The following is a 25,128-nucleotide window of genomic DNA, read 5'->3' as shown; positions in this document are numbered from 1 at the left end:
CACTGTTGGGCAGCCTTGCTCCTGGATACTCTAGTTGCCATGGCGAAGGAAACAGTCAAAAACCGCAGGCTGTTGGAGTGAGGAGAATAGCCTTGAGGCGGGGACGACGTTAGAGGGGGGGCCCGGTCCGGTCTCTGCCGGCCTCTAACGGCCTAGAACGGCCCGCTCTTTGCCCGGTCTTCGCCCCGGGGATCGCCCCGCGCGCGTCCCGCGTTGCGCGTGCCCAAGTGCTCCTAAGTATGACAGGGGGGCGTGGCACTGGGAGGGGGCGCGGCGCGGCGGGAAGAGGAACCAGCTGGCGGTGTTCAGGAATGCTGGTCCTCGCAGTCCCGCTCGCCGCGCCTCTCACCTCCGCTGCGGCCGGGTCCTCCTTTGGACAGCTGGTAAATGCCCTCCGAAAACGCGTTGGCTCCCACCTACACCTGTAGCGAGCTATCAGCACCAAGGGACAGAGTCTCTATCTCGAGCGGCTCCCGCGAAGCGGGGGCCGCGAGAGGTTATGTGCGTTTCAGGCGGGGGGGCGTGGCACTGGGAAAGGGGGCGCGGCGCGGCGGGAAGAGGAACCAGCTGGCGGTGTTCAGGAATGCTGGTCCTCGCAGTCCCGCTCGCCGCGCCTCTCACCTCCGCTGCGGCCGGGTCCTCCTTTGGACAGCTGGTAAATGCCCTCCGAAAACGCGTTGGCTCCCAGCTACACCTGAAGCGAGCTATCAGCACCAAGGGACAGAGTCTCTATCTCGAGCGGCTCCCGCGAAGCGGGTGCCGCGAGAGGTTATGTGCGTTTCAGGCGGGGGAGCGTGGCACTGGGAGGGGGCGCGGCGCGGCGGGAAGAGGAACCAGCTGGCGGTGTTCAGGAATGCTGGTCCTCGCAGTCCCGCACGCCGCGCCTCTCACCTCCGCTGCGGCCGGGTCCTCCTTTGGACAGCTGGTAAATGCCCTCCGAAAACGCGTTGGCTCCCAGCTACACCTGTAGCGAGCTATCAGCACCAAGGGACAGAGTCTCTATCTCGAGCGGCTCCCGCGAAGCGGGGGCCGCGAGAGGTTATGTGCGTTTCAGGCGGGGGGGCGTGGCACTGGGAGGGGGCGCGGCGCGGCGGGAAGAGGAACCAGCTGGCGGTGTTCAGGAATGCTGGTCCTCGCAGTCCCGCTCGCCGCGCCTCTCACCTCCGCTGCGGCCGGGTCCTCCTTTGGACAGCTGGTAAATGCCCTCCGAAAACGCGTTGGCTCCCAGCTACACCTGTAGCGAGCTATCAGCACCAAGGGACAGAGTCTCTATCTCGAGCGAAAAATATTTTCACATTTCTTCTAAGTTAAGCCTGACTGCTTTGTGCCAAGCTACCAGACGAATAAGCACAGGTTAATTTTGTGATGTTTCTGAACAGTTTGCTCAGCATACATGGACAGGTCTATACATGTAAAATCATTACTGACAATGCGAGACAATGCGAGAATAGAAATACACCATGTTTACAGTGTCTGTTAAAGTCAAATAGATTATAAAGGCTTCCTACTGTACAATAGGCACATCTCAGCATAGTTCAAGTAGTACCTAAGCCTCTTTACTCTTTATGAACATGTCTGTGGTTCCCCCAGGGTGTATCTTCAGTGGCCTCTATACGCCTCCCATAGGCCCCAGTCTTTTCCCATTTTTTTGGGCATCCCCAACTCTGATAGACCACGTTCTCAGCTTGTTGACACCAATCCAGGTCAGTTTTCCAGTCTGCCACCCTCGGAGGACGATCCACAACCCAAGCCCTCACTATATTTGTTTTTGCCATACCCACCACCAATATCAGCCATATTTTGTGATAGGTAGGCCACACCTTCTCTCCCTTCATGCAAAGGTTATGCCACTGTGTCTCCAGTGGGATATCTATGCCAATGACTCTGGCCATGACCTGTGCTATCTCCCGCCATTATTTTGGGATTTTTGGGCAAGCCCATAATATCTGGAAAAAGGACCCCACTACCTCTGTGTTGGATCTGCAGTTGATCAGGTGGAAGTGCGCATATATAGCTTTTTCTCAAGAGCTCAGGATTGCCTCCACCCAGTACTCATTCACCGGAAGCCCGAAATCCGCATCCCACGCTTCCCTTAGGGTGGCTTTGTCTGTCCTAGGGTAAAACAATAGCCGGTCGTCCAAATGCGTGTATTCAGGCAGTTGTTTTCCTCTAATATGTGTAAAAATAGTGCCTGTCCCAGCTGTAGGTATCGAAACATCTCGCTGTCTGTCATCCGTTATTCTGACCTCAAGTCATCAAATGTAATCAGTGTCTGGCCTCCCCAGATATCCCGAGGTGGTCCCTGATCAGGAGTCTCCACTTGTGGAATCCCTTCATGTTCTCCACCTCCAGTAGAGCACTTTCCCGCAGCCGGACCCTCTCCATAAGCCTGCCTTCCCAGCCCAGATGTCTAGTGACCTCACACCACGCAAGAACCACTGTCTGTGTTTTGATTGGCAGCCAACCTTCTTGCCTCCTTTGGTACAACACTGCTGGGTAGCCTCCACTTCCCAATACCTGGCGATTCACCCAGTAGGTGGGTTTGCCTCTATCCGTGAACACCCAGTCATTAACTGAAAATCAGCTGGGCTTCCCAATAATATTTCATTATATCTAGGACTGCCCCCTCACTGTCAACCTTCTGGAAGATGTTTAGTGTTATTTTGTATGGGGAACTCTGTATAATATAGAACAAGCACAGTGGGGCTTTCATCTTAAATAGGACAGCTCTACCAAACCGGGGCTACTGGAGTCTTCTCCAGTGGACAACAACACAGATATGGATGTCCCCCTATTTAAACTGCTCTTTCACAGTCAGGGCTTTAAATCTGGATGACAGAGGAGGAATATACTCCATCATAGGAAAATTCAGAGACTTGTCCAAGTTAATTTAAAACCAAGAATAGATGCCAACCAATTGGAAAATATGTAGTAACCTTTCAACCGTGAGGCGGGAGAGCGCAGCATACAGTAATATGTCATTGGCATATAGGCAGATTTATTCTTCCCAGTCCCCCTCACCTATAATGCCCTGTATTAGCGAGTCCTGATGGAGCAAGGCTGCCAGAGGTTCTAGCTCTAAAGCAAGTATCACTGGGGACAGTGGATATCCCTGCCTCGGTCTTTGTGCAAGTCAAAAGAGCAGGACACTGTACTGTTAACCCACACACTCACTGTTCGGGCTCGATAAAGGATTTTGATCCACTCACCAAATCGGGGCCTAATCCCAATTTAGTCAACGCAGTGAACAATTAGGGCAACAAAATGCTGTTGAATACCATTTGCACGTCCAGCGAGAGCAGCAGAGCCCCTTACCCTTGCTGGGCTTTGGTCCCATGTTGTACTCCGAGAGGCGCCTGAGATTTAATCAGGTGCTTCTGTGAGCATGAATCCTGATTGGTCAGGGAGGACCACCGAGAAATTCACTGTTCACAACCTGTTGGCCAGGGCCTTCACCAGTACCTTGGCTTCTAGAATCAAAGTATTATGGGCCTGTATGATTTACACTTCTCAGGAGATTCGCCTATTTTTTAGGATTGCTACAATAGTTGCAATCCTCTGGTCATCCGGCAGGCAACCCTCCTTCCTGGCTGTCTGAAACAAATTAAGCATAGGCTTTGCTGCCTTGTCCCCAATACCCTTGTAGAGCTCCACCTGCAGGCCGTAAGGGCTTGCAGCTTTACTGGATTGCACGTCTCAGATGGCCCCCCTCTATTTCTTCGGCTGTGAAGTCTTGCTCCAAATCTCCCCATCTTCAACTGACAGAGTGAGGTGGGTGATCCCTGAGAAGCTCAGTGCAGCCGACCCCAGTCATATCAGGAGTAGACATGTATAGTGTCTTGTAATAAGCTGCAAACGCTTCTGCTATAGCCACCCCAGAAATGTGTACAGGCCCCAGGATTCTGGGTTTCAAGAACACAGTTTCTCTCATTGTCCCTTTTTTCTAACCAGGCTACTAGTTTGTTCGCTTTGTCCCTAACGTCACAGAGCCTATGCTGCATCGCATGCACCCAGGCTTTGTTTTTAGGTAGATCCCGCAGTTCTTGTTGTTTAAGGCAGTGCTGGAGACCTAGGGGAGAGACAGGTGTCTCCTTCTGTGGCACCCAAGCGTCTAGTAGAGGGATCTCCTTTTCAAGTTCTTCACATTTCAATATTTGTTTCCCCTATCAAAGGCTGGAAATGCCCCAATATTACCGCAGTAAAGGATTCCCAAAGAGTGCAGTCAGAATGCAATGTCCACTCATTCTCCTGAAAATATTGCTTTGTCCGATCCCTGAACTTCTCCATTAATGTTTTGCCTTTGAAATGCCAGGGGTTAATTCTGGGAGCAGAGTGGTGTCTCTTGGAGGAACCTGTAGCAGTACTTTCACCAGGGAGTGGACTGGGATGCCATGTGCTTTATGTGCTGTGCTGTGAAACAGGCCTGCATGTGTGCGGAGGGTGAAAATATGATCGATGCGGGAGCAGCTGCCGTGTGCAACAGCAAAATATGTGTACTGCCATGCTGTGGGATTATGTTCATGCCACAAGTCTATCAGCCACACTACATCTACAAAGGCCAGCATGGGTTTTGGGCCGGTGCCATAGCGGGACCAGGAGACCCTATCCTTCTCCAGGTCCATGGTGGCATTCTTGTCACCCCCAGTATAAGAGTGCCAGGTGACATGTCAAGCAGTAGTGCTGGCAATGTATCAGCGTGGAGCATCTGTGGCATGTACATTGATTATAGGTTAAGTGTGCAGCCCTCCTAAGTGCCCGTCTGTGCAACATTTTCACTGAGGGGATCATGCCAGGTGCGACCTGGAATGAAGGGCACTAATGTTTTAATAAGTTTGCTTACACCTCTGAGAAGAGTATAAGCAAATCTATCAAGTGCCTTATAATGATTGCCTTTCAAGTGGATCTCCTGTAGAAGGATTAAGCCTGAGCCGTGCCTCCGAAGATATTGCAGAACTATGGTGTGTTTAATATTGTTACAGAGGCCATTGACATTCCCCGTCACAACCCTCAAAGCTGAGCCTGCTCGAGACTCCATGTGATATCTGATTGAGGTGCGGGCCGTGCGGCCCACCCCCCGGGCATGCGGTGTATCCCCTCCCCCCACTATAAAATGGCCATCTCCCATGTTCCCTGTATCCTAGTAAGACTGAGCCAAAAGCAAGTATCACATGTATTCTAAACACCGTACAATGACAAAATGGCCCACCCCTAAGGTACTCCCCCCACACTGCTACCCTGCACTGTCCGACTGAAACTGACCGCTCCCCCAATTTGCAGAGCGCCTGTCACCCAAACAGAATCATCAAAACTATGTAGGTTTGGCTGGCACTGCCAAATCAAGCCTAAAGCAATACATCATGGTCCATTGACATAGCTGAATGCCTTCAGAACTACAATATGAGACTCTCAATAGTCTTTTTCCTTTCCTCACCCCCTAGGTCAGTCACATTCCATTTCCATGCAGACTCAACTACACCAGGAGTACAATGAATACCATGTGTATTACCAGGACCTCTCATCAACAGTTAGTGTGCTCCATCAGCATGGCAAATCAGCAGCACAGTACTGTTATTCTGAGGGGTTCGTCAGTTAAATGTTTTGTGGGGCATTCTCTCCCTTCACTGTTAGCTGGGTTATAATCTTCTTGTCATTCACTTGGGTTCCCCTTCTTCCTCTCCGATTATGCCCTCAGTGCGAGCATACACCAGCCATCGAGCCAATCTCAGGCCTCCTCTGGCCTGGTGAAATGCCATGTCTTCCCTTCTGCCACCGCATGAAGTCCTGCAGGGTATAACATCATGGACTTAAGATGTTTGACCCTGATCACTTTCTTAACTTCGTCAAAGCTGCTACACTGGTGCTGTACCTGAACTAAAAAATCCAGGAAAAAGCGAATCATTGCATTTTCATAGGCGAGGTCCCCATGAGAGTGAATGGTGTGTAAGAATTGCATCGCGGTCAGGATGGTTGAAAATCTAGGCTATAATCGTCCTAGGCTGAGCTCTGGAACGGGGCGGCGGTATTGGTGCCCTATGTGCTCGTTCGACAGAAAATAAATTTGAAAGGTACTTGGGTCACAGGGTTAATTTTGTGACGTTTTGAGGTTCACCGTGGCAAGGATTGTGGTTTTTGATTGAGTAGGGCTTTCAACCCTCTCAACCAAAATCCAAATTTCTAACACATCCTAAGTATCAAGTTAGCATAAAATGTTTCAGGGTCTAAAAAACAAAATCCAATGAAGAAGCATTGCAAAATGACCAACTCCTGAGTTTGGGTGGTAACCCATTTGCAAAAGGGAAGGGTTCGTTTTGGAGCCCCTTCCCCTTTATGAATGTAAAAAAGTCAGCTTGATAGGGGGCATTTTTGAGACGCAAATCAATTTCATGGAATTCACTGAGGAAGCCGTTTTAAGCAAAGGACGCTTCTAAACCCCCCTAACAGGAAATTGCCCATAAACACTCACAACATATAACCTGTAAGTAAAAAATGAATGCAAACCATACTCACCCCACAATGACCACCAGGACATCCTCACAAGGTAGAGACCAGCAGGAAAAATAGGTAAAGCTTGAACCACATCGCAAAAGTAGAGCCATAAATACAAGACAAGCCATAATTAACTTGCTGAGGTTCATTTGTGAAGAACATAGAGGTTGCAGCCAGGTCACATGTTATTCTGGAAAAAAGAAGCAGATAGCTACAAGCCAAACAAGCATAAACATAAAACTAACTACATTTCAGCTGATGTATGGGTCAAATATCCCAGTGATGTTTAAGGTGGACTTCTCAGCTGTTTTGAGGATGTACACCCTATTCGTTGTCAGAGTTTGGGGAACATGCCTTAGTAAAAGTAAGGATGTCATGTCTTCGGCTATCTAGTCTTCTTAGAGCCATGGTCCATGATTTTAGAGTTTATGATCAACATTCTCTTTTTATCTATGTTAATGGAGATTTCTTTTAGTCTTCAAGACATTAATAAATACCTATCATATGTCTGTGTCATTCAAGGAATCTCTACTGATCCTTGTTCATGAAAAGGGGCCTATGAAGAAACCAAAAATTGTCGATTCTTGGCTACATTAAGCCAATTAGTAAAGATTGAGGGCCATATTTATCAAAGGTTTTGTGTCATCCTTGTGCCATGTAAGGGGACGCAGGGCAACATAAAAATCAAGAATAAGGTTTACCAAGCTAAGCAAGGACAACTTGCATGGCCCTGAGTACCTTGGTTACATTTGGAGTAACACAAGGCAACACAAGTCGTTGCCTTGTGCCACCATGCCCCAAGGAGGCGTTCCATGGGTGGAGCGTGGGTGTTTCCATGCATCCACTTATGGACTTTGGCGCATTCCCAGATATTCATGTGTGGTAGACCAGGGAATGCATCGAAATGCTACGCCTTCCCAGGGGACGAGTAACACAGTGAAATATCTCTATTTCTCCTTGGTCTTTCCCCCTTTCTGCTTGTGCTGCATTCTCCAGAACACGTAGAAAGTGAAAAAAAAAAACTTAATGGATTGTTTTTGTGCTGTGTGATGCCCCATCCAGCACAGAAACAATCCTGCATGAAATGCTACATTTGAACCAATTGATCCTAATTATGCGTGCAAGGCACCTGGACCACGAAGTGCCCAACAAAACAAGGATTTTTTTTTTATAATTTTACCCCAACCACTCTGGCAATGCAGACTACACAACTGTTTACTCTGTTTTTCAATATGAGTATTTTTGAAACAAAAGAGGCCATGTTTGTAGGGCGCATGCTTAAAAGCATGCATGTTTGACAATGTGTTTAGACAAATCCCACTAAGGTGGTTTTCTTGTTGCAACAAAATGAACATATATTTGTAGTTTTTGCAAGAGTCAACCTACATGGATACATGAAAATCCAAATAAGTCACACATAATGTCTTTCTCTTCCACAGGAACTGGTGCGCATATGTCCATACAAGGCTCTCGCCAAATGTCGTAGCGGATAATGTGGAAACATTTATATCAGCAGTAAAGGATCCCTGTACTGCAAAGTTTGGAGGCTGTCCCATAAGGTAAGTATTGTTTGAAATATGCATTGCCGCAGCATCACATTCTTGTTCTGTACTGTACCATTCAGATCCACCATCGAAACACTTTGCATTGCCGAGTCTGTTGAACATTTGGTAACATGATTAGACATACAGGGCTTTCTTATTTCGAGTGTGCCTGTAATTCTGATTCAGGTGAAAACAGGAGTTTCTGCTCCAATTGTGATCATCCATCATCATGTCTGCTGCAAAAACACTTCTTTGGGGTTTTCAACAGAGAATTTCCCAAGCAAAAACCTGGCAAAATATTCCTGGGAAAAAGTGCCTAGAATGGGGAAAACCCCTTGAGATCTCACCATGCAAACATTTACAACAACAGCAACTCCCCATTCCAAAGTTGGAAATGTGTAATGATATAGCGTCCGTGAAATACTTCACCCCATGGTGTTGGTAATTCTTAGTGTGGTGTTGCCATCTCAGTTTTTGTGAGCATCTCAGTGTGAGGTTATTTGATGCCTCATATACATGGTTCATATTTCAGCAGTGAACCTAAACAAACTGATCCTGAGTTTTGACGCTCAAAGACGGATATTCACTATTGCGACACGCGAAAAATTGTTTTTAAGATATCGTAATCTCCAATGGGGTCTTCTACTCAAGGCACTGTCCAGGGTCCCCTGCAACAGAAACCACAAGATTTCCTCATCTTTGGCATGCCATGTGCTGCAGATGTTATTTTGCTAACTCCCAATCAAGCGATGGGTCAAAGTTAAGACTTTCTGCCTCATTTGTAAGGCCCTGCATTGACTGTCATCCCAGTATCTCATTAAACGTGTATGCTTCAATACCATTTTGGGAACTTAGTTTGGTTAATAAAGCATAGCATTAATCTGCCTCGCAATATATAACAATTTATGGGGTAGAGTATAGTTCACTTAATTTCTGCAAAGCTATGCTGACCATGACCATCTTCTCTTACTAACCATTGCAGAGTGCCAACACACACCTTCACAGGAGGGAAGGAGCACTTCTTTTAGCAGAGGGTGTCACATCCTAAAAAATACTGCAGAGAGTACACAGACACCCCCTTCACAGGAGAGAGTTGGAGAGCATGTTTCTGAACATGTCATGTCAGCTCTGACAGAGCATTATAAGGAGTGCAAACACTCTCCCTCACAAATAAGGGAGAGAAGGGAGCCCTTCTCCGAGGAAGGGTAAACAGCATAAAAAGGATGAGCAACCCAATAACCCCTCTGAAGCCAGGGTATCTATACTACATAAGGTAGCGTGGTAACAAGGGAATTACTTATGAGATTATTTGGACTGGTACTCAAAAGGAATTAATCCAAAAGCAGGCATGTATTATTCATTAAATAAAACCATAATGGAAAAGTAAAACAGAGAGAAGCAGGTGAACGCAAGAAAATATGAACAAATCATGTATATTATTTTCATTCAAAAGAATCAAAGTTGTACGGTACAATAAAATAAGTCAAACCATGCATACATTAATCTTGTAGCATAAATCGAAAAACCAAACCAAAGTTTATAGAGTAATGCATGTAAAGTCCACTCTCATGATAACTGAAAACTTTCCTTAATATAAATCCATCAATGCAAGGATCCAGTCAGTAACAAATGAGTGGCGGAACAGCATCTACATTTCAGTCTCCTAAATCGTGAGTACGTGAGAGCATCCTCAGGACCATGAATATTAATAGGGTTTCAGTGAGACCCATAGCAATGCAAGAAGAGAGGAATTTGCCTAACGGCTAGGGCGGTCGACCCCGGACCTGGGGAACTGGGTTCGAGTCTCGGCAGTGACGCTGAACATCCTGTGATTCTGGGCAAATCACTTAATCTCCCCGTGCTCAACAAAAATGAATGTGTGCCTCATGTATCGGAACTGGTGCTATGAAAAGCGCTTTGATACCCGATTCGGTTAAAGGTCGTGCTATATAAAACTCTGTAAAAAAAAAGAATGTACCTGCTGTATAACAGCTTAAACCAATAGTATATGTTAAGCACAGGGAATAAATCAACTAAGAACTTATTACATGTAAGCTCACATTGAAGCTTAGTAACAAAAAATGATGCTCTGCCGAATAATCAAGCGTGAGTTGAACTGGCAAACTCAGTTTGCTGGTTCTTCTGTCAAGCACTTAGGACTTACAAATTGAGTCTCATTTACTTGTTACTATGCTCCAACGTGACCTTCCTTCAGCAATTTAAGGAGAAAATTGCGATTCTCCTATTACCTAGAGAATCTGGATTTCATTAAAGACACAGAGGCTAACATTATGCATGCAACTTTTAATGCAGAACCAAGCAGCCGCATACATCATAAAGCGAGTTCATATTAGAACGTTAGAAAATAAGTATATGGCATGAGCACTAGGCAATCAGCTACTATTAAATGTGGTGTAAAGGAGGAAAAATGGTTCAATAAAATAGCAGGAACAGTCCAATAAACTTGAAGAAACAATCCGCAGACCAATAAACTTGGAGGAACAATCCAACAAACTTGAAGTAGAACTCATAAGCACTTTAGTGTATCTTGAAGAAGAAAGATGAATAAATTGATCCGTGGATCACAACAAAGAAGTTACGAGAGATTATCTGAAAAAAGAGAAGATATAAAATTTTCAAACAAAGAGGGTGCATATTAAACATGAAAAGAAGTTTAATCATAATAAATGCAAAGTAATCAAAACATGAAAATACAATATACAGAGTATGTAAAAGGTATACTGTAAGATAAAACCAACTATCCAACCACCCAAGGGAAAGGGTGGGAGTGATAATGTTAGTCTCCGTGTCTTTTTATGAAATCCAGATTCTCTAGTCATGGTATTAGGAGAATCGCAATTTCATTACAAGACCGGAGGCTACCATTATGCATATTGGTAGCCATGTAAAACAACATCAGATGTGAGAAATAGGTTTGCAATAGTAATGAGCAAAAGTTCTAGAGTTAGACCAATCAGCAGCTTTAAGAATATCATCTAATTTACCACCTAACCAAAATGACTTACTAGTCATTGCGCCTCTGATAGAATGTGGTTTGAAAATGTTCAAATCAATACCTGCAAGGTTCATAACAATTTTGACCCATCTAGCAATAGAAGCAGAAGTAACACCTTTATGAGGTTTAACGAAATAAATAAGTAATTGATGTACACCAGAAGGGCGAAGACAATTCATTCTTAAGTCACATTCTTTCATACAATCCACAACACTAAGGGCCCGATGTAGGTAATTAGTATTTACCGATTCGTAAATACCGAATTTTACCGATTCGGTATTTACAAATCGGTAAATGCTATGTAGGTATTTTTACCGAATTAATTACTGAATCAGTAACATTTGGTAATTACCGAATAGGTATTTACCGATTCGGTAATTGCCATTGATTCCTATGGGCCTCAAGGCAATTACCGAATCGGTAAATATCGAATCGGTAAAATTACCGAATTGACAAGGGGGACAGGGTGTCACTTTAACACCCTGTTGCACCCCTGATTCAGGCTTGTGTGCCATGTGGCACACATACATACCCTAAGGGCATGTATGTGTGTCACATCAAATAGTATTTGATGGTAAATAACGAATTTTTAAGGGCCTGTGGCACTATTTTCAGTGCCACCTACATCCCATATTACCGATTCTGTAAATTTACCGATTCGGTAATTTACTGAATCGGTAAATTTACCAATTCGGTAAATTTACAGAATCGGTAATATTTAGGCCCCCTACATCTGAAGCTACAAATACCGGCTACAAATAGCTACAAATACCGGTCGGTAACGGCCGAAATCGGCCGTTACCGACCGGTATCTGGCCACCTACATCTGGCCCAAAGTTTTTTACATAAATCAAAGCGAGGATAAAAAATAGAATCAGACATAGTCTTGGTTCTTCTATGCAGTTCAAATTTGACTCCAAAAATATCATAAAACCTATAAGAAATATCAAGATCTTTGACATCAGAGACTCTTCGACAAGAAATCAAACAAAGAAGAGTAGCTCATTTGATTGAAAGGTTCTTTGTGTTTAAAAGAGAGTTAACAGGCCAACTACAGAAATGTCAAGGATTAATTTAACATCCCACAGAGATTGATATCTAGGTTTTGGAGGTCTCCTAAGTCTAATACTTTTTAGGACTCGGCAAATAATAGCAATATTACCTACCATTTTACCGTTGACTAGGGCATGACCTGCTGAAATAGCTGACCTGTAACAATTGACAGACCTATAACTAAGACCTCTATCGAATTGTTTCACAAGGAAATTGGCTATATCAACGATAGGAGCTTGTACGGAATCCAGGTTCCTTTCCAGGCACCAACGTAACCAAATTTTCCAAATGTTGTTATACCTGTAGTGTGTTCCAGGAGCCCAAGACTCTCTGAGGAGAGTTGAAGCTGTCGACGAAAGTCCTGCGAGATCATTGGATCTCCTGACACCCTCCAGGCAAGAAGGTTCAAATTCCCTGTTTGAACAAGAGGGTGAATTTAACCGTCTACGTCTGTAAGTAGGTCCTTGAGGGGAGGAATAAGGAATGGAAGATCGTAAGCCAGTTCCAGAGTAGTCGGAAACCAAGCTTGGGATGGCCAAAAGGGAGTCACCAGGACAATTGAAGCGCAAGGTGTATCACCTTCGGAAGGACTCTCTGGATCATGGCGAAAGGAGAAAAGGCATATGCATTGATCCCTTTCCATGATTGGAGAAATGCGTTCACTGCTAGAGCACGGGTCGGGCATCCAGCTGTAATAATTCTCCAATTGGAATGTCAGTCTGCTCGCGAATAGATATATTTCGAAGGGACCCCAAAAATTGTTGAGGGAGTTGAACACAAAAGTGTTGAGCTTCCAGTCGGTGTGATCCAAGAGGAATCTCGAGTTCCAATCCGCGCAAAGCTTTGATTTCCCTGGAAGGTACTCTGCTCTTAGAGAGATCTTGTGTTCTAGGCAGAACATCCAACGTTTTTTGGACAAATTCTATAGATCTACTGATTTGGTACCTCCTAGGCAATTTATGTAAGCTACTGCGGACATGTTGTCCATTTTGAGAATAACAGATTGGCCCTGAAGAGAGTGCTTGGAACTCATCAACGCATAAAGACCTGCGGTGAGTTCTAAGAAATGTATATGGTGTAAAGATTCTTCCTGCGACCAGACTCCCCCAGTGTTCTGATCTAAAAGACAGGCACCCCAACCATGAAGGCTCGCATCTGATTTTAAGATAAAGTCTGGTGCCAAACCAAATATCACTCTCCCGTTCCAAGCATCCAGATTCTCTAACCACCATGTCAGTTCCACTATGGCTTCTTGGTTCAAGGAAACATGGTCCCCGTACCACAGTCCTGATCTCAGAGCCTTTGCTTTTATCCTTTGAAGGGCTCGATAATTTAGGGGGCCCGGAAAGATAGCTTGGATAGAAGAAGAAAGAGACCCAGGAGTCTGGCTAATTCCCTTAGAGAAAGATTCTGATGTTTGAGGATATGCTTTATCTCTTTCTTGATTTTGGAAAACTTTTTTGGTGGAGAGGAAGAAGACAATTGGTGGTGTCTACTGTGAAACCCAGACAGAAATTCCATGGATTTTGAGGGAGATAGTATTGACTTTCCTTTGTTTACAATAAATCCCAGATTCTCCAAAAGGTCTACTACAGTTTTGAGATCCTGGAGAATCTGAGAGTAATCTTGAGACATGATAAGGATATCGTCTGGGTATATGATCATACGAATACCCTTCTCTCTTAGACACGAGGCGACTGATCTCATTATCTTGGTGAAACACCAAGGGGCTGATGATAGACTGAAAGGAAGAGCTTGGAATTGGAGCAGTTGGTTCTTCCAAATCAACTGTAGGAAGGTTTGATGTTCCTTGGCCATAGGGATGGTAAAATAAGCGTCTTTCAGATCTAATTTGACCAGCCAGTCCCCTTCTAACAATAAGTCCCTGAGAAGATGGATGCCTTCCATCTTGAAGTGTCTGTAAACAATGTATTTGCTGAGTTCTCTCAGATTTATAACAGGTCTTCAACCCTTGTTTTTTTTCACTACGAGGAAGAGTGTACTTATAAATTTCAGCAGATGCATCGGGACTTCTAACATTGCGCCTTTCTGGAGCATTGAGGATATCTCCTCCTCTATTATCTTCTCTTGAGCAAAGGCAAGTGGAATTTCTCTGGGAAGGTAATTTTGTATAGGATTTTCTGTAAAGTCTATAGTAAACCCATTTATGGTATTTAGGACCCAAGGATCTTGAGAAATAAGTTTCCAGTTTTGGGTAAAGAATTTTAGTCTGCCTCCCACTTTTGGGGAAAAAAGGGGAACGGGGTAAGGAATTGTAGTACTCACTCTGAGTGTTGGAGTCATTAGATGCTCCTCTTGCACTGAAGCCTCTGGACCGGAAACCTCATCCTCTTGAAGGGAAGAATTGTGCTTGATTGGAAGATTGGAATCCTCTTCCACCAAAACCCCTGGACCTGGAGTAGGGCCTGCGATTAAAGTGGCCAGAAGATTGACCCCTTCTTCTGGCCCTGCCAAAAAGGTTGTTGGAGTTGAAAACTCGTTTCATGTTTTCGTGGGCCTTATACAAAGCCGTAAATGTGGAAACGTATTTACCCAATGTTTTAATCAGGTCTTCACAAAAGAGTAAGCCCTTTGGATTGAGAGAGGGCTCTTTATCAGCTAGGTCACTTTGTTTAGGGCTAATTTTAGTAAGCACAATCCTTCTTCTTTATGATTTGAGCCCGGCATTGGCGTTGCTTAATAAAACTAAAGCCCCTTTGGCTCCAGCCACGGATAATATCAGTGTTAAGTGGAGAGCCATTAATATAGCTATCCTCTGCAGCATCTATGATTTTGGACAAGGGTCCTAAAACATCAAGGAGACGGTCCTGACAAATTTTAAGGGACCTCTCCATCCCCTTTCTGGGATCTCTTCCGAGTTTAAAAAGGTACTTTATAAGTTTGGGGTCAAGGTTTGGAGTATTGCAGACTTTCCCCTCAATAGATGGTCTGAGCATTCTGCTCTTAGGCGGTTTCGGGTGTCTCTCTCCAGAGGGTTTCTTAACCACTTTGTAATAAATTTACTAACATGATCGTGAGGAAACCATTCTGAGCTGCGAGGATGCTTAATGTTAAGAGGAGAAAACATCTCTTCACCTAGAGGATCCAGAATGTTATCTTTGGAGTAGGAGGGAATATTATCATCAAAGAGTTGTGAGTCAAATTTCTGGTTGTCTTCATCCAGGTTGAGGATGTATTCATCAGGGAATTCAGAATTATTCTCATCATGATCAATGTCATCATAAAAAATTCGAGGGACACCTTTAAATGTTGTGCCGCGAGGGACACCTTTAAATGTTGTGCCGCTAAGGACACCCGAAGCATCTGAGGAGTGAGGCTCTCCCATGAAGCTTGAGGTACTATGACCTGTTATAGTGCTCTATAATATTTCTTTTTCTGGTTTTTTTACCCCTTATTTCGACCACTTCATCATCATCTGTAAGGTTATCTTGAGCTAGTACAGCGTCATCCTCCCCGGGGGAAGGAGGTCTCTTTGACGCTATAACCCTAGAATGTGTCAGAAACATGCATGATCTCATTTCCCTGTGAATCATACTTCTAATTGTTTCATCCTCCATATTAGTTAGGGGGGTATCGCCTTCATATGAGTCCATATCGGACATAGGTAAGTAAGAAGGATTATATATATGTTATATTATAAAATGTATTATCTATAATTTTCCTTTTTCTTACTTCCCCTTTTTTTATTTTAATATTTTTTAAGGCAAATATTAATAATAAAATAATGATAACCCTCCTTTTTTATGCAGGTAGGCTTAAGAATACTAGAATCAAGGGGAAAGTAAATAATGGAAATTCGCCCAAAATAACTATAAAATGGGCTTTTAATTCGATAAAAATATACATTTTTTGAGTAGAAACGGTTACGTAGTGAAAGAACAGCTGATCGCAATAGAAACTGTCCCAAAAGCTTCGAGCGCGATCAGCTGTTTCCAGGAGACGGCATTCTAAGACAGAGGAAAGACCCCTAGCAACCAGACGACGTTGCGTGTGTGTTGCCGAGGTTCTTTCCTCTAATGCCATGCTGCATAAGCCCGGCTCCTCTGAGGCAGAGCGAGGGCTACTCGGGGCACACGGGCAGAGTAACGAAGGACTACCAGAGCGCGCGAAGAGGAGAACGATCGCAAGCAGGTAAGCTGCACGAGTTGAATCCCCAGCGCGACCGGGGTCTTTAAATAAAAACAAGGTTCAAGGGAAGTGGGAGGAGAAGGTGGAAGCCGGCCTCCATAAATTGGAGGTCAGAAGACCGATCGGGAAGGGGGGGTGGGGGGATAACCGAACCCAGTAGCAAGTTGTAGTATAAATTAAGACAAAACAAAATAAGGCATGAAATCAGCCAACACATGGTGACCGCAAAAAAGGCGTAACAACATCGTGAATAAGGTAGATCACCAGTAAAGCAGTGTTAAAGAGATTAAACAGAAAACAAAGCCAGCAAGAGAAGCAAGTTTCTCAATATCACTGAGTGTGAAAAAGGCAGCACTAATGTTGTCAAAGAACAAGCAAATGTGCATAATAAACAAGAGCATAGTATCAGCAAACATGAAACATTATAAAGAGATAGATTATAAAAGTCATTAATTATAAAAGATACATTAGAAAAGTCATTAATAACAATCAGTGAGAAGAACAAAGGATGAACTTATCTGCTTGGAGCCGCATTTAAAAGAGGCTGATTGCCTAGTGCTCATGCCATTTATTTATTTTCTAACGTTCTAATATGGTACTTGCTTTATGATGTATGTGGCTGCTTGGTTCTGCATTAAAAGTTGTATGCATAATGGTAGCCTCCGGTCTTGCAATGAAATCCATCAGACCGTCTCTATGTCCAGTCCTTGACAATGGATCAGATTGTGGAGCAGTCAAAGGTAGAAGCATATTTGGATGTATAAGAGGGTGAAGTGTGCCCCCTCAAAGGAAGTTATCTATTATTGTACTTTGCTTAGGAGGTAAAGGTTGAAACATTTTTAATGTACTGCCACGCTTGGATCTTCAAAAGAGATTTAAATACATTTCATTATGCAGTCAAATATATGGCATTACAATGCAAAAGGGAAACCAACCCTGTATAGAAAGATATAAATTCTACTCCCAAAAACAGGAATCTGAGGACTTCATTGAAGAGAATGTGGCTATACCTCTGTCCTTGACAGCACCTTTTGATTTTGAAAATAAAAATTATGATCTTGTCTTGAGTGATTAGATAGTAAAGAAGACCACAAGAAAAAATATCCAGGATACTTAATGGGTAGGTTTAGATCTAAGACTATCCTCAGTCATAAAGGCTGAAAAGTATTGAACATTCTAAAAGATCTGACAATGCTACAACTCTACTGAGAAGGCAGAAAGTGTTAAACGATTACCAAACGTTACAGGCATGCAGGTGGCATGCTCCTTCCATGGCCAAATATTAATAATCCATATTTGTAAAGCGCAAACATATTACCCCCGTAAGGTTTCAAGGCTTTCGGGGAGATTATGTGACCTATTGCCCAGAATCACATGATGCTTAGCTGAGCTGCCGCCGGCGATCGAACTGTGATCCCCATGCTCCGCAGTCAGCCGCTCTGGCTGCTACGCCACACCAATCCCTCCAAATGGTGTGTGGCTGAACACCATACCATGCTCACATATACTCAGGTGCTCCTGCCACGAAGAACACTCTGGAGCGTCTATTATTGCAGTTACCCGGGGAGAGTTCTGGGAGTTGTATGGATGTTTGACAGGAAGGGCAGTAGCAGATCAGTGGATCACAAAGGCAGCTACAGGATGTCAAACCTGGGTTATATTTTCATATGCTTAACCTGTTCCAAGAGTCTCACTATAGAGGCGTTGACAAGCATTATAATCTGCTTTTTCCAAGAAGGTAGTGTAACCAGAAAAATGTATCTGAGATTCCCAAACCCAGGTGGAAGAACAGGCTTTTCTGTGATGTCAGTTCCTGTTTAAATTATATATAGTGGGAGATCTACAACAGATGGATGTGAAATAACACATTCATTCCTTCTTTTTTTATTGCATTAGGTGGAAATTTGCCTCTATGCTTGTCCCTGTTTTTTGATCGTTTGTGGCTTTCAATTTTTTTCTGTCTTCTTCTTGCTTTTCCTTTGCTACTTCCTGTTTTCTGGTGGAGCTTGGTGCCTTTCTATTCATCTCTACATTAATCCTCATCAACATTTGTGGGTACCAGATTGCCAAGGAGGATTTTTACCCTTTCTGTTTTTTTTCCTATTATTTGGGACCCGATTAAGGAAAAGTTTGACTCCTTTCACGTCTACTATTAAGTGCAGAGTGCCTCCCTGAGTATTGGGTTGTGCTTTCTTGAATACATTACAAAGTAAAGTGTTTCAATTTTACACTTCTTCGGGTAGATAGGGAAAGTGAGGGAGCCTTACTGCCGCTATTCCCCTCTCGTGCAGCATGTGCTGTCGTTGCCTCTCCTCACCCGGATATGATATCCGGGTGAGGAGAGGCAGCGACAGCACATGCTGCACGAAGAAGTGTAAGAAGTGTAAGAAGTGTAAAATTGAAACACTTGAGGTACAGTGCGACCTCACATCATTTCAAGAAACAGGTTAAATTTACCTATTTCCCACAAGGTATACAATAAGTCGCGTTGTAAACCTTCACTTTTTCACCTACACCACTGGTCCTGAAGAAAGCCCACTCGACCTACACAGGCTACCGGGGCTGAAACATGTCGACCATTTTTTAGAATTATTTTTTAGAATCACTTCTATAAGAGTGCGTTTGAATTCCTAATCAATTCATTAGACACACACCGTAACTACCCATGAAGGACTACCCGAATCCAGACTTAATAAAGTTCCCAACTCTGGCTGTCCGGGTATTTTAAACCCATTCCTGAGCACTGGCCACTTCACTTGATCACTACTGTTTTTAACCAAGGGTAAATACCTCCGGGTGGAGGTTGCATAAAATACTGACCCCATGATTATGCACACACGTGTATGAAGAGCGGGGAAACAACATTCACCGCTACCATTTCCCTACCAACACGTGCATGAGGGTCTTTTATTTGTGAGACACCACATACCGTCTACATACCCTGGTTATGCAGGACAAGTGATCCTTCCACCATGATAAATTAAGTTACGAAAAGGAGACTGAAAGGATCAGAATTCCTCCTCCCTCTCTTGATCGATTGTACATCAGAAGCTTGCAACGGTGTCCAGCCATTAATAAAATAAACATTGGATGCAGTATGAAACGCCATTTTTGGAAGGTTTGCTGCAGTGAGAAATGTTTCCTTTATTAGAGTTTGGATCATATAATTTCCAATCCCATTTTACTATTATGAGTCACTTCCCGAGCAGAGAATTAGCAGAATTCTGGAATACCAGCATATTTGAGGAGATTTAGGGTTATGGAATTTAAAACTGTAAGGGTCCTTCAAGTAAAGAATTGACATATCCCAGAAAGGTCCTACTGCAGGTCTCGGCTTTCCTCATCGCATTTCACTGGCTTATAGTGCCAGATAGTACAGGAGAGGTTTGAAATAGACACTTCTATTCTTTCACACACTGCAGAATGTATAAACCTGTGCTCACAATGGTGAATATGTTACTATTTAAAATAGGCTTAGCGCTGATATGTAAAGCGAGCAAGGAGGGTAGTTGCTCTTTTGAAAACGCTGCACACAACGAGCTGTGAAATAAATCAGTTTCAAAACACGACAGCCCGGTTTCAGCTTTTCAGCTTAACAGGAACCTTCCAGAAATACAGAACTGAAAACATTATGCAAAGTACTTATGAATGAATCTGAAGTCAACAATAAGCACTTAAGAAGCTATGCAGTGGCCTTCATGTTTCATTCGCGCCACAGTTCCTACAAGTTTTATTAAAGATGTGTGGGCCATATTATCAAGACCCAGCGATAATTATCGCTAAGCGCACTTAGCGCTAGGATAATTATCACTGGGTAGCGTGGATTTTAATCACTGAGATAGCGTGCTATTAGCAACGCTTATCTCAGAAGTGATAAAAATCCTTGTACTAACGGCCAAATGAGAGATTATCGCTGGAAAACCAACGATAATCTCTCGAAGTTTGGTGTTAGCTTGATGATAGGGCCTCACAAACTTAGCCATGATATCCACCTTCCATAGGATATCATCGCTAAGTCAGGAAAATACCAGGTGTTTTTTTTATCACTAACAGGGTTAGCGATATCCTTGATAATAGGAGAAATGTCGCTTAACAACATTTCTCCTATTATTTTTCTCTGGAACGCCCCCTTTGCATCTCATTAGAGATGCAAGGGGAAGTGTAGGGAAAAAGGGTGCTAACATGCAAATTTGCGTGTTAGCACCCTGTTGCTGATAGGGAGATAATTTTATCTCTGCTTTCTTGGCTTTTAAAGCCAAAAAAGAACAGATAAATCCCTTGATAATATGCCCCTATGTTTTCATCCGCAGCTTTAATATTGTACATCTTTTTTGTATTTTTTCCAATCTAACATTGGTAGAACATGATGTCAAAAAATGACAACCAAAGGAAATTGCACACGTTTCCTGTTGTCTTAACTTAAAACATATAAATACGATCTATTTGCTGCAAATGCGTTTTTAAGGTTGCTTAAGAATACTACTTTACATTTCTAGTTGAAATGTATGTCAAATGTACCGCCCACGCCATGCATAAATGCAGTAATGATGGTTGTTAGAAAACCTTCACTTTCATTGATGTAAATAACTCCTTGTTCGCTTCTCTGTGCTTGCCATTGCAATATAATAATCACTGTTGAAAAATGTGCATGGAGTCGTTTTGGGTGCCATACCAAAGCAAATGAATATTGCAATAAATAGTTTTTGCGCAAAATAACTCATTGATTAACAAAGCTTGCATCCATTTGATGTCATTAGATATAATGGTTGTGTTTGCGGTTAAAACAATGTGAAACGAACTAAAAAATTTCCTGTGACAGTCAACAAAATATGCTGCTAGTAGTGTTACATATCAATAGTGAAACACAGTATCACACTCGTTGTTTTATTGCGCAGGAAATAATTAAAATTAAAAAATGAAAACGCAAGATGTCTACCTCCCACATTTAAAGTTTGAGAAACAAAAGCAGGCGGGAAAGCAGCTAAAGTGACAACAATAACAACCCATAACCAATAGTCCTGGTGGTTCTGCAGTGTACAGCTTCTCAGTGCTTCACTCATTAATAGCGCCAAAAATGTTCGTATGTCATTTCTCTTTCGCCTTTAAATTAGTGTAAACCTTGTTGGAAGATAAAGATAAAACCTGTCCCAAAAAATCGAAGCCTAATCCCAAGTAACAAAGCAATCTACAGACCTACGTTGCTGCAACCAGTCATTGGTAAAACAAATTCTCCTGGCTCATTCGACCTGGGTTCACAGATACTACCTTGATATCAGTTCTGGACAAATGTAGGGGCATATTTAGAAGCCCCTGTCGCCACAGGAATGTCACTTTTCCCAACGTTGTGGTGGCGATAGGGGCCTCGCCTTATTTACAAGCCAGCATTAAGCCACTAATCGTGGCTTAACTCCTTAACCTCGGCCGTTATTTTGCTGCAGTGCTGCGGTTCCGCAGAGTGGGCGGGGCCGCGTCGGCCGTTGGCCGTTCGCAGCACCAGCGAGGTAGTGCTTGCGATGGCCAACGGCCGAAGGGAACACGGAAGGGGTTAATTCTGCCTTGTAAATAAATCACACTTACAAACTATACTTAGCATGAAAGGGAAGGGCAATGGGTGTTGCGGTGGACGTTTCACCGCAACACCTATTGGTTTTGATACTGCCCCCATATTTACAAGGATGGCGTAAATATGGGAAGAAGGTGTCCCTTCCTGCACATAAACAACTATTAAAAAATATGACATTTTGCAGCTTCTATGTGTGCTGTATTAAGCAGCACACATAGAAGTTACAAACACCATTTATAGATTGTTTATGTGCAGGAAGGGACACCTACCGGCACATAAACAATCTTCCCCTGCAAAGCAGACACCCTTGCACTATGGTGCAAGGGTGCCTGCATTGGCTCTAGGTAGCTACATTTAGCATCAGTACAGGGGGAAATGCAGGGCTGCACCATATTGTTGTAAATATGGTGCAACCCTGCGTGTCAGAAGTGGCGGAGCGCAGCGTTAAGCCAAGGAGGCTAACGCTGCTCTCCGCCACTTGTATTGTACATACCCACCTTAGATTGGGACTCAAAAAAGGAGATCTTTTTGCCCTTATATTATTTGCTCTACCTGTGGCCTTTGATAATTTGACTATGTTAGACCTGTCAGCCTTAGAGTGGACTTCCCTCTAAACGTTTTGCCTTACTCCGCCATTTTTACTGATCTTGTTTTTGTTCTAAAGTTGTGTATTCTCTCCTTTAAGCATGGTTACATTGGCTTACACCCAATTGGCAGTTGATTTACTTCTAAGTCCCCAGTAAACTGGCACTGCAGGTACCAATGGCCTGTAAATAATGTAATGCTACTAGTGGGCCTGCAGCACTGACTGTGTCAACCGTTAAAATAGCTCTTTAAACATGTCTTAGGCCTGCTATTGCAGCCTGGGTAGAACCGAGGCACAAGAAAGCAGAAAAAAATGAGCAGAACGCAAAAAGGGGACAGGGTAGAAACACCCTGACCTCCTAGACCTCCACAGGGGTCCCACAAGGACCCCCAGGGCCAAAAAAAGCATTTTTGTCAAAAACAAATCCGTGAGATTTGCGCATTCAGCGTGAATTCCGGCCGAAATGTTTAACAAAACGAAGTACGGGCTCCCACGGTTCGTGTTAATTAGACCCCGGGTGAGCTAAATTCCGGGGACAATTCTTATTAGGTAAACGGGGCCCAGAGGGGCCCCCAGCCCCAGGGACCGCCACCCCTGGGGCTTCTTTGAATTAGGAGGGGGGCTCTCAGGCCCCCCCCAGCCCCGGGGACCGCCACACTTAGGGCTTATTAACATTGGGTGGGGGGCTCTCAGGCCCCCCCAGCCCCAGGGACTGCCACCCCCAGGGCTCTTTACATTAGGTGGGGGGGCTCTCAGGCCCTTCCGCTCCAGGGGCCACGACCCACCGGGGCTTCTTTAAATTAGTTGCTCGGGCTCTCAGGCCCCCCCAGCCCCAGGGACCGCCACTCCCTGGGTCTTTCAGAAAAGAATGGCGGGAATCACGGCCCCTCCGCAGCCCTGGGGACTGCCACCTCCCCCCCCCCCCGGGGCTTGATTTAATTTTGATGGCGGGGAGGCACACTGCCCCCTGCAGCCCCGGGGACCGCCACCCCGGGACTTTAAAAAAAATACTCTGTGTTGGGGTGCTCAAACCCCCCCACATGCTCGGGGACTGCCACCTCCCCTGGGCTCTAAATATTTAGCGGCCACGCGCCCTGCCATAGCAAACGTGGTTTGAAGTTTGAAAGAGAGAGCAGGGAAACCTGTTCTCTCTTTAAAAATTCAAACCAAATTGCTTTTCCACACGGCCTGCTGCAACTTAGAAGCTCTCCATGTGGAAAAGCAATGCCGGCTCCTGAAGGACACGGGGAGCCGGCTGGGACCGTGAGGGGATTGGGAACCCCCCACGGTCCCCAACAGAGAGGGGCAGCCCCAGGGGATAGGGTCCCCAGGGTTACAAGTGGCCCGGGATGGGGGCCACGCGGCCCCCTCCCCAAAATTTTAATAAAAGAAAAAAAACAAAGGTCAAGACCCGGGGGATGGGGTCCCCGGGGCCTTAAGTAGCCTAAGGAGGGGGCAATGCAGGCCCCTCCAAAATAATTTTTGAAAAAAAGGCCATGCCCCAGGGGAGGGGGTCACCGAGGCAGATTAAGGCCTCGGGAGGCGGGCCATGTGGCCCCCTTCCTAATTTTTTATTTAAAAAAAAAAATTGGGGGTCAGGCCCTGGGGAAATAGGGTCCCCAGTGCCAAAATATTAGGAAAAGAAGGGGGTCCAGAGGCCATGCCCTTTTTACAACCCTCTGCAGCGCAGCTCCGTGGTGCTTACTGGAGGTACCTAGTGGGCTAGTTGGACCCTAGGGACCCTCAGGATTGAAGGGGAATTATTTCCCCAACTTAAAAGCACCACAGGGCGAGTTTGCACAGTGGTGAAGGGAGCGGATGGTGTAGGAAAGTGGCTGTATATATACCGGACCAAAATAAAATCAGCCGAACTACAAATTCCGATTTACTCACCTGTTACCAGGAGAGACCTCAGTGCTGCATTTTTGAGCCCAGTACTGATCCTGAAAAGTAATTCTAACCATATTTACCAGTAACTTGAATTTCCTTCCATAGGATATCATTGCCTGCTTTTGCTGAAAAAGTTTCTTAGGGTCAATTTTTGAAACTTACAAATAGTCTTCTAAAATCAGCCGAACTACGAATTCCGATTTATTCACCTGTTATCAGGAGAGACCTCAGTGCTGCATATTTGAGACAAGTACTGATCCTGAAAGTAATTCTAACCGTACTTACCAGTAACTTGAATTTCCTTCAATAGGATATCATTGCCTGCTTTTTTGCTGAAAATGTTTTCAAATGTCGATTTTTTAAACATACAAATATTCTCTAAAAATCGTGCCAGCAATAAAAACGTAATTACTTGCCTGTTTTAGATTTAGGCCCCAGTGCTGAACCTAGGAGTCCAGCACTGGATTAAAAAAGTAACGTGAACATACTTTACCTGCAAATTGAATTTCCTTCCATAGGATAACATTGGTAATTCCAACTGAAAAAGTTTCTGTCACATTTTAAAATACAATAATATTCTTTAAAAATCACGACTGTAACCAAAACGCTTTTACTTAACTGTTTACAGCTCATGTCCCAGGACTGAATCTAGGATCCAGACCTGTGGTTAGAAAAATAAATCTATAAAGTAACTAATTGCATTTAACCACAAATTCCCATTGAGCTCAATGTTGCATTGTGTTTGAAATTGTGTTGCCTATTGCAACAAACTGTAACTATTGCATTCAAAAAGTCTATTGCCTATTTGAAAAGTATTTAACTAAAGTAACTCATCCTGAGA

The 25,128-nt window shown here is 44.1% G+C and overlaps 1 protein-coding gene across 4 annotated transcripts in view; it reads left to right on the top strand.

Annotated features, from left to right (window-relative positions):
• MMRN1 (multimerin 1) overlaps positions 1-25,128 on the top strand; it is a 329,148-nt gene that overhangs the window by 170,747 nt on the left and 133,273 nt on the right. For all 4 annotated transcript variants that reach the window (XM_086961624.1, XM_086961623.1, XM_086961622.1 and 1 more), the window contains exon 2: positions 7,926-8,045. In XM_086961624.1, coding sequence (XP_086817750.1) covers positions 7,926-8,045 — 120 coding nt within the window. The remainder of the gene's footprint in view (positions 1-7,925; positions 8,046-25,128) is intronic.

Source organism: Lissotriton vulgaris, chromosome 3_1, assembly GCF_964263255.1.
Source record: "Lissotriton vulgaris chromosome 3_1, aLisVul1.2, whole genome shotgun sequence".
Classification (NCBI taxonomy): Eukaryota; Metazoa; Chordata; class Amphibia; order Caudata; family Salamandridae; genus Lissotriton; species Lissotriton vulgaris.
This window is presented reverse-complemented; position numbering and strand designations above follow the sequence as displayed.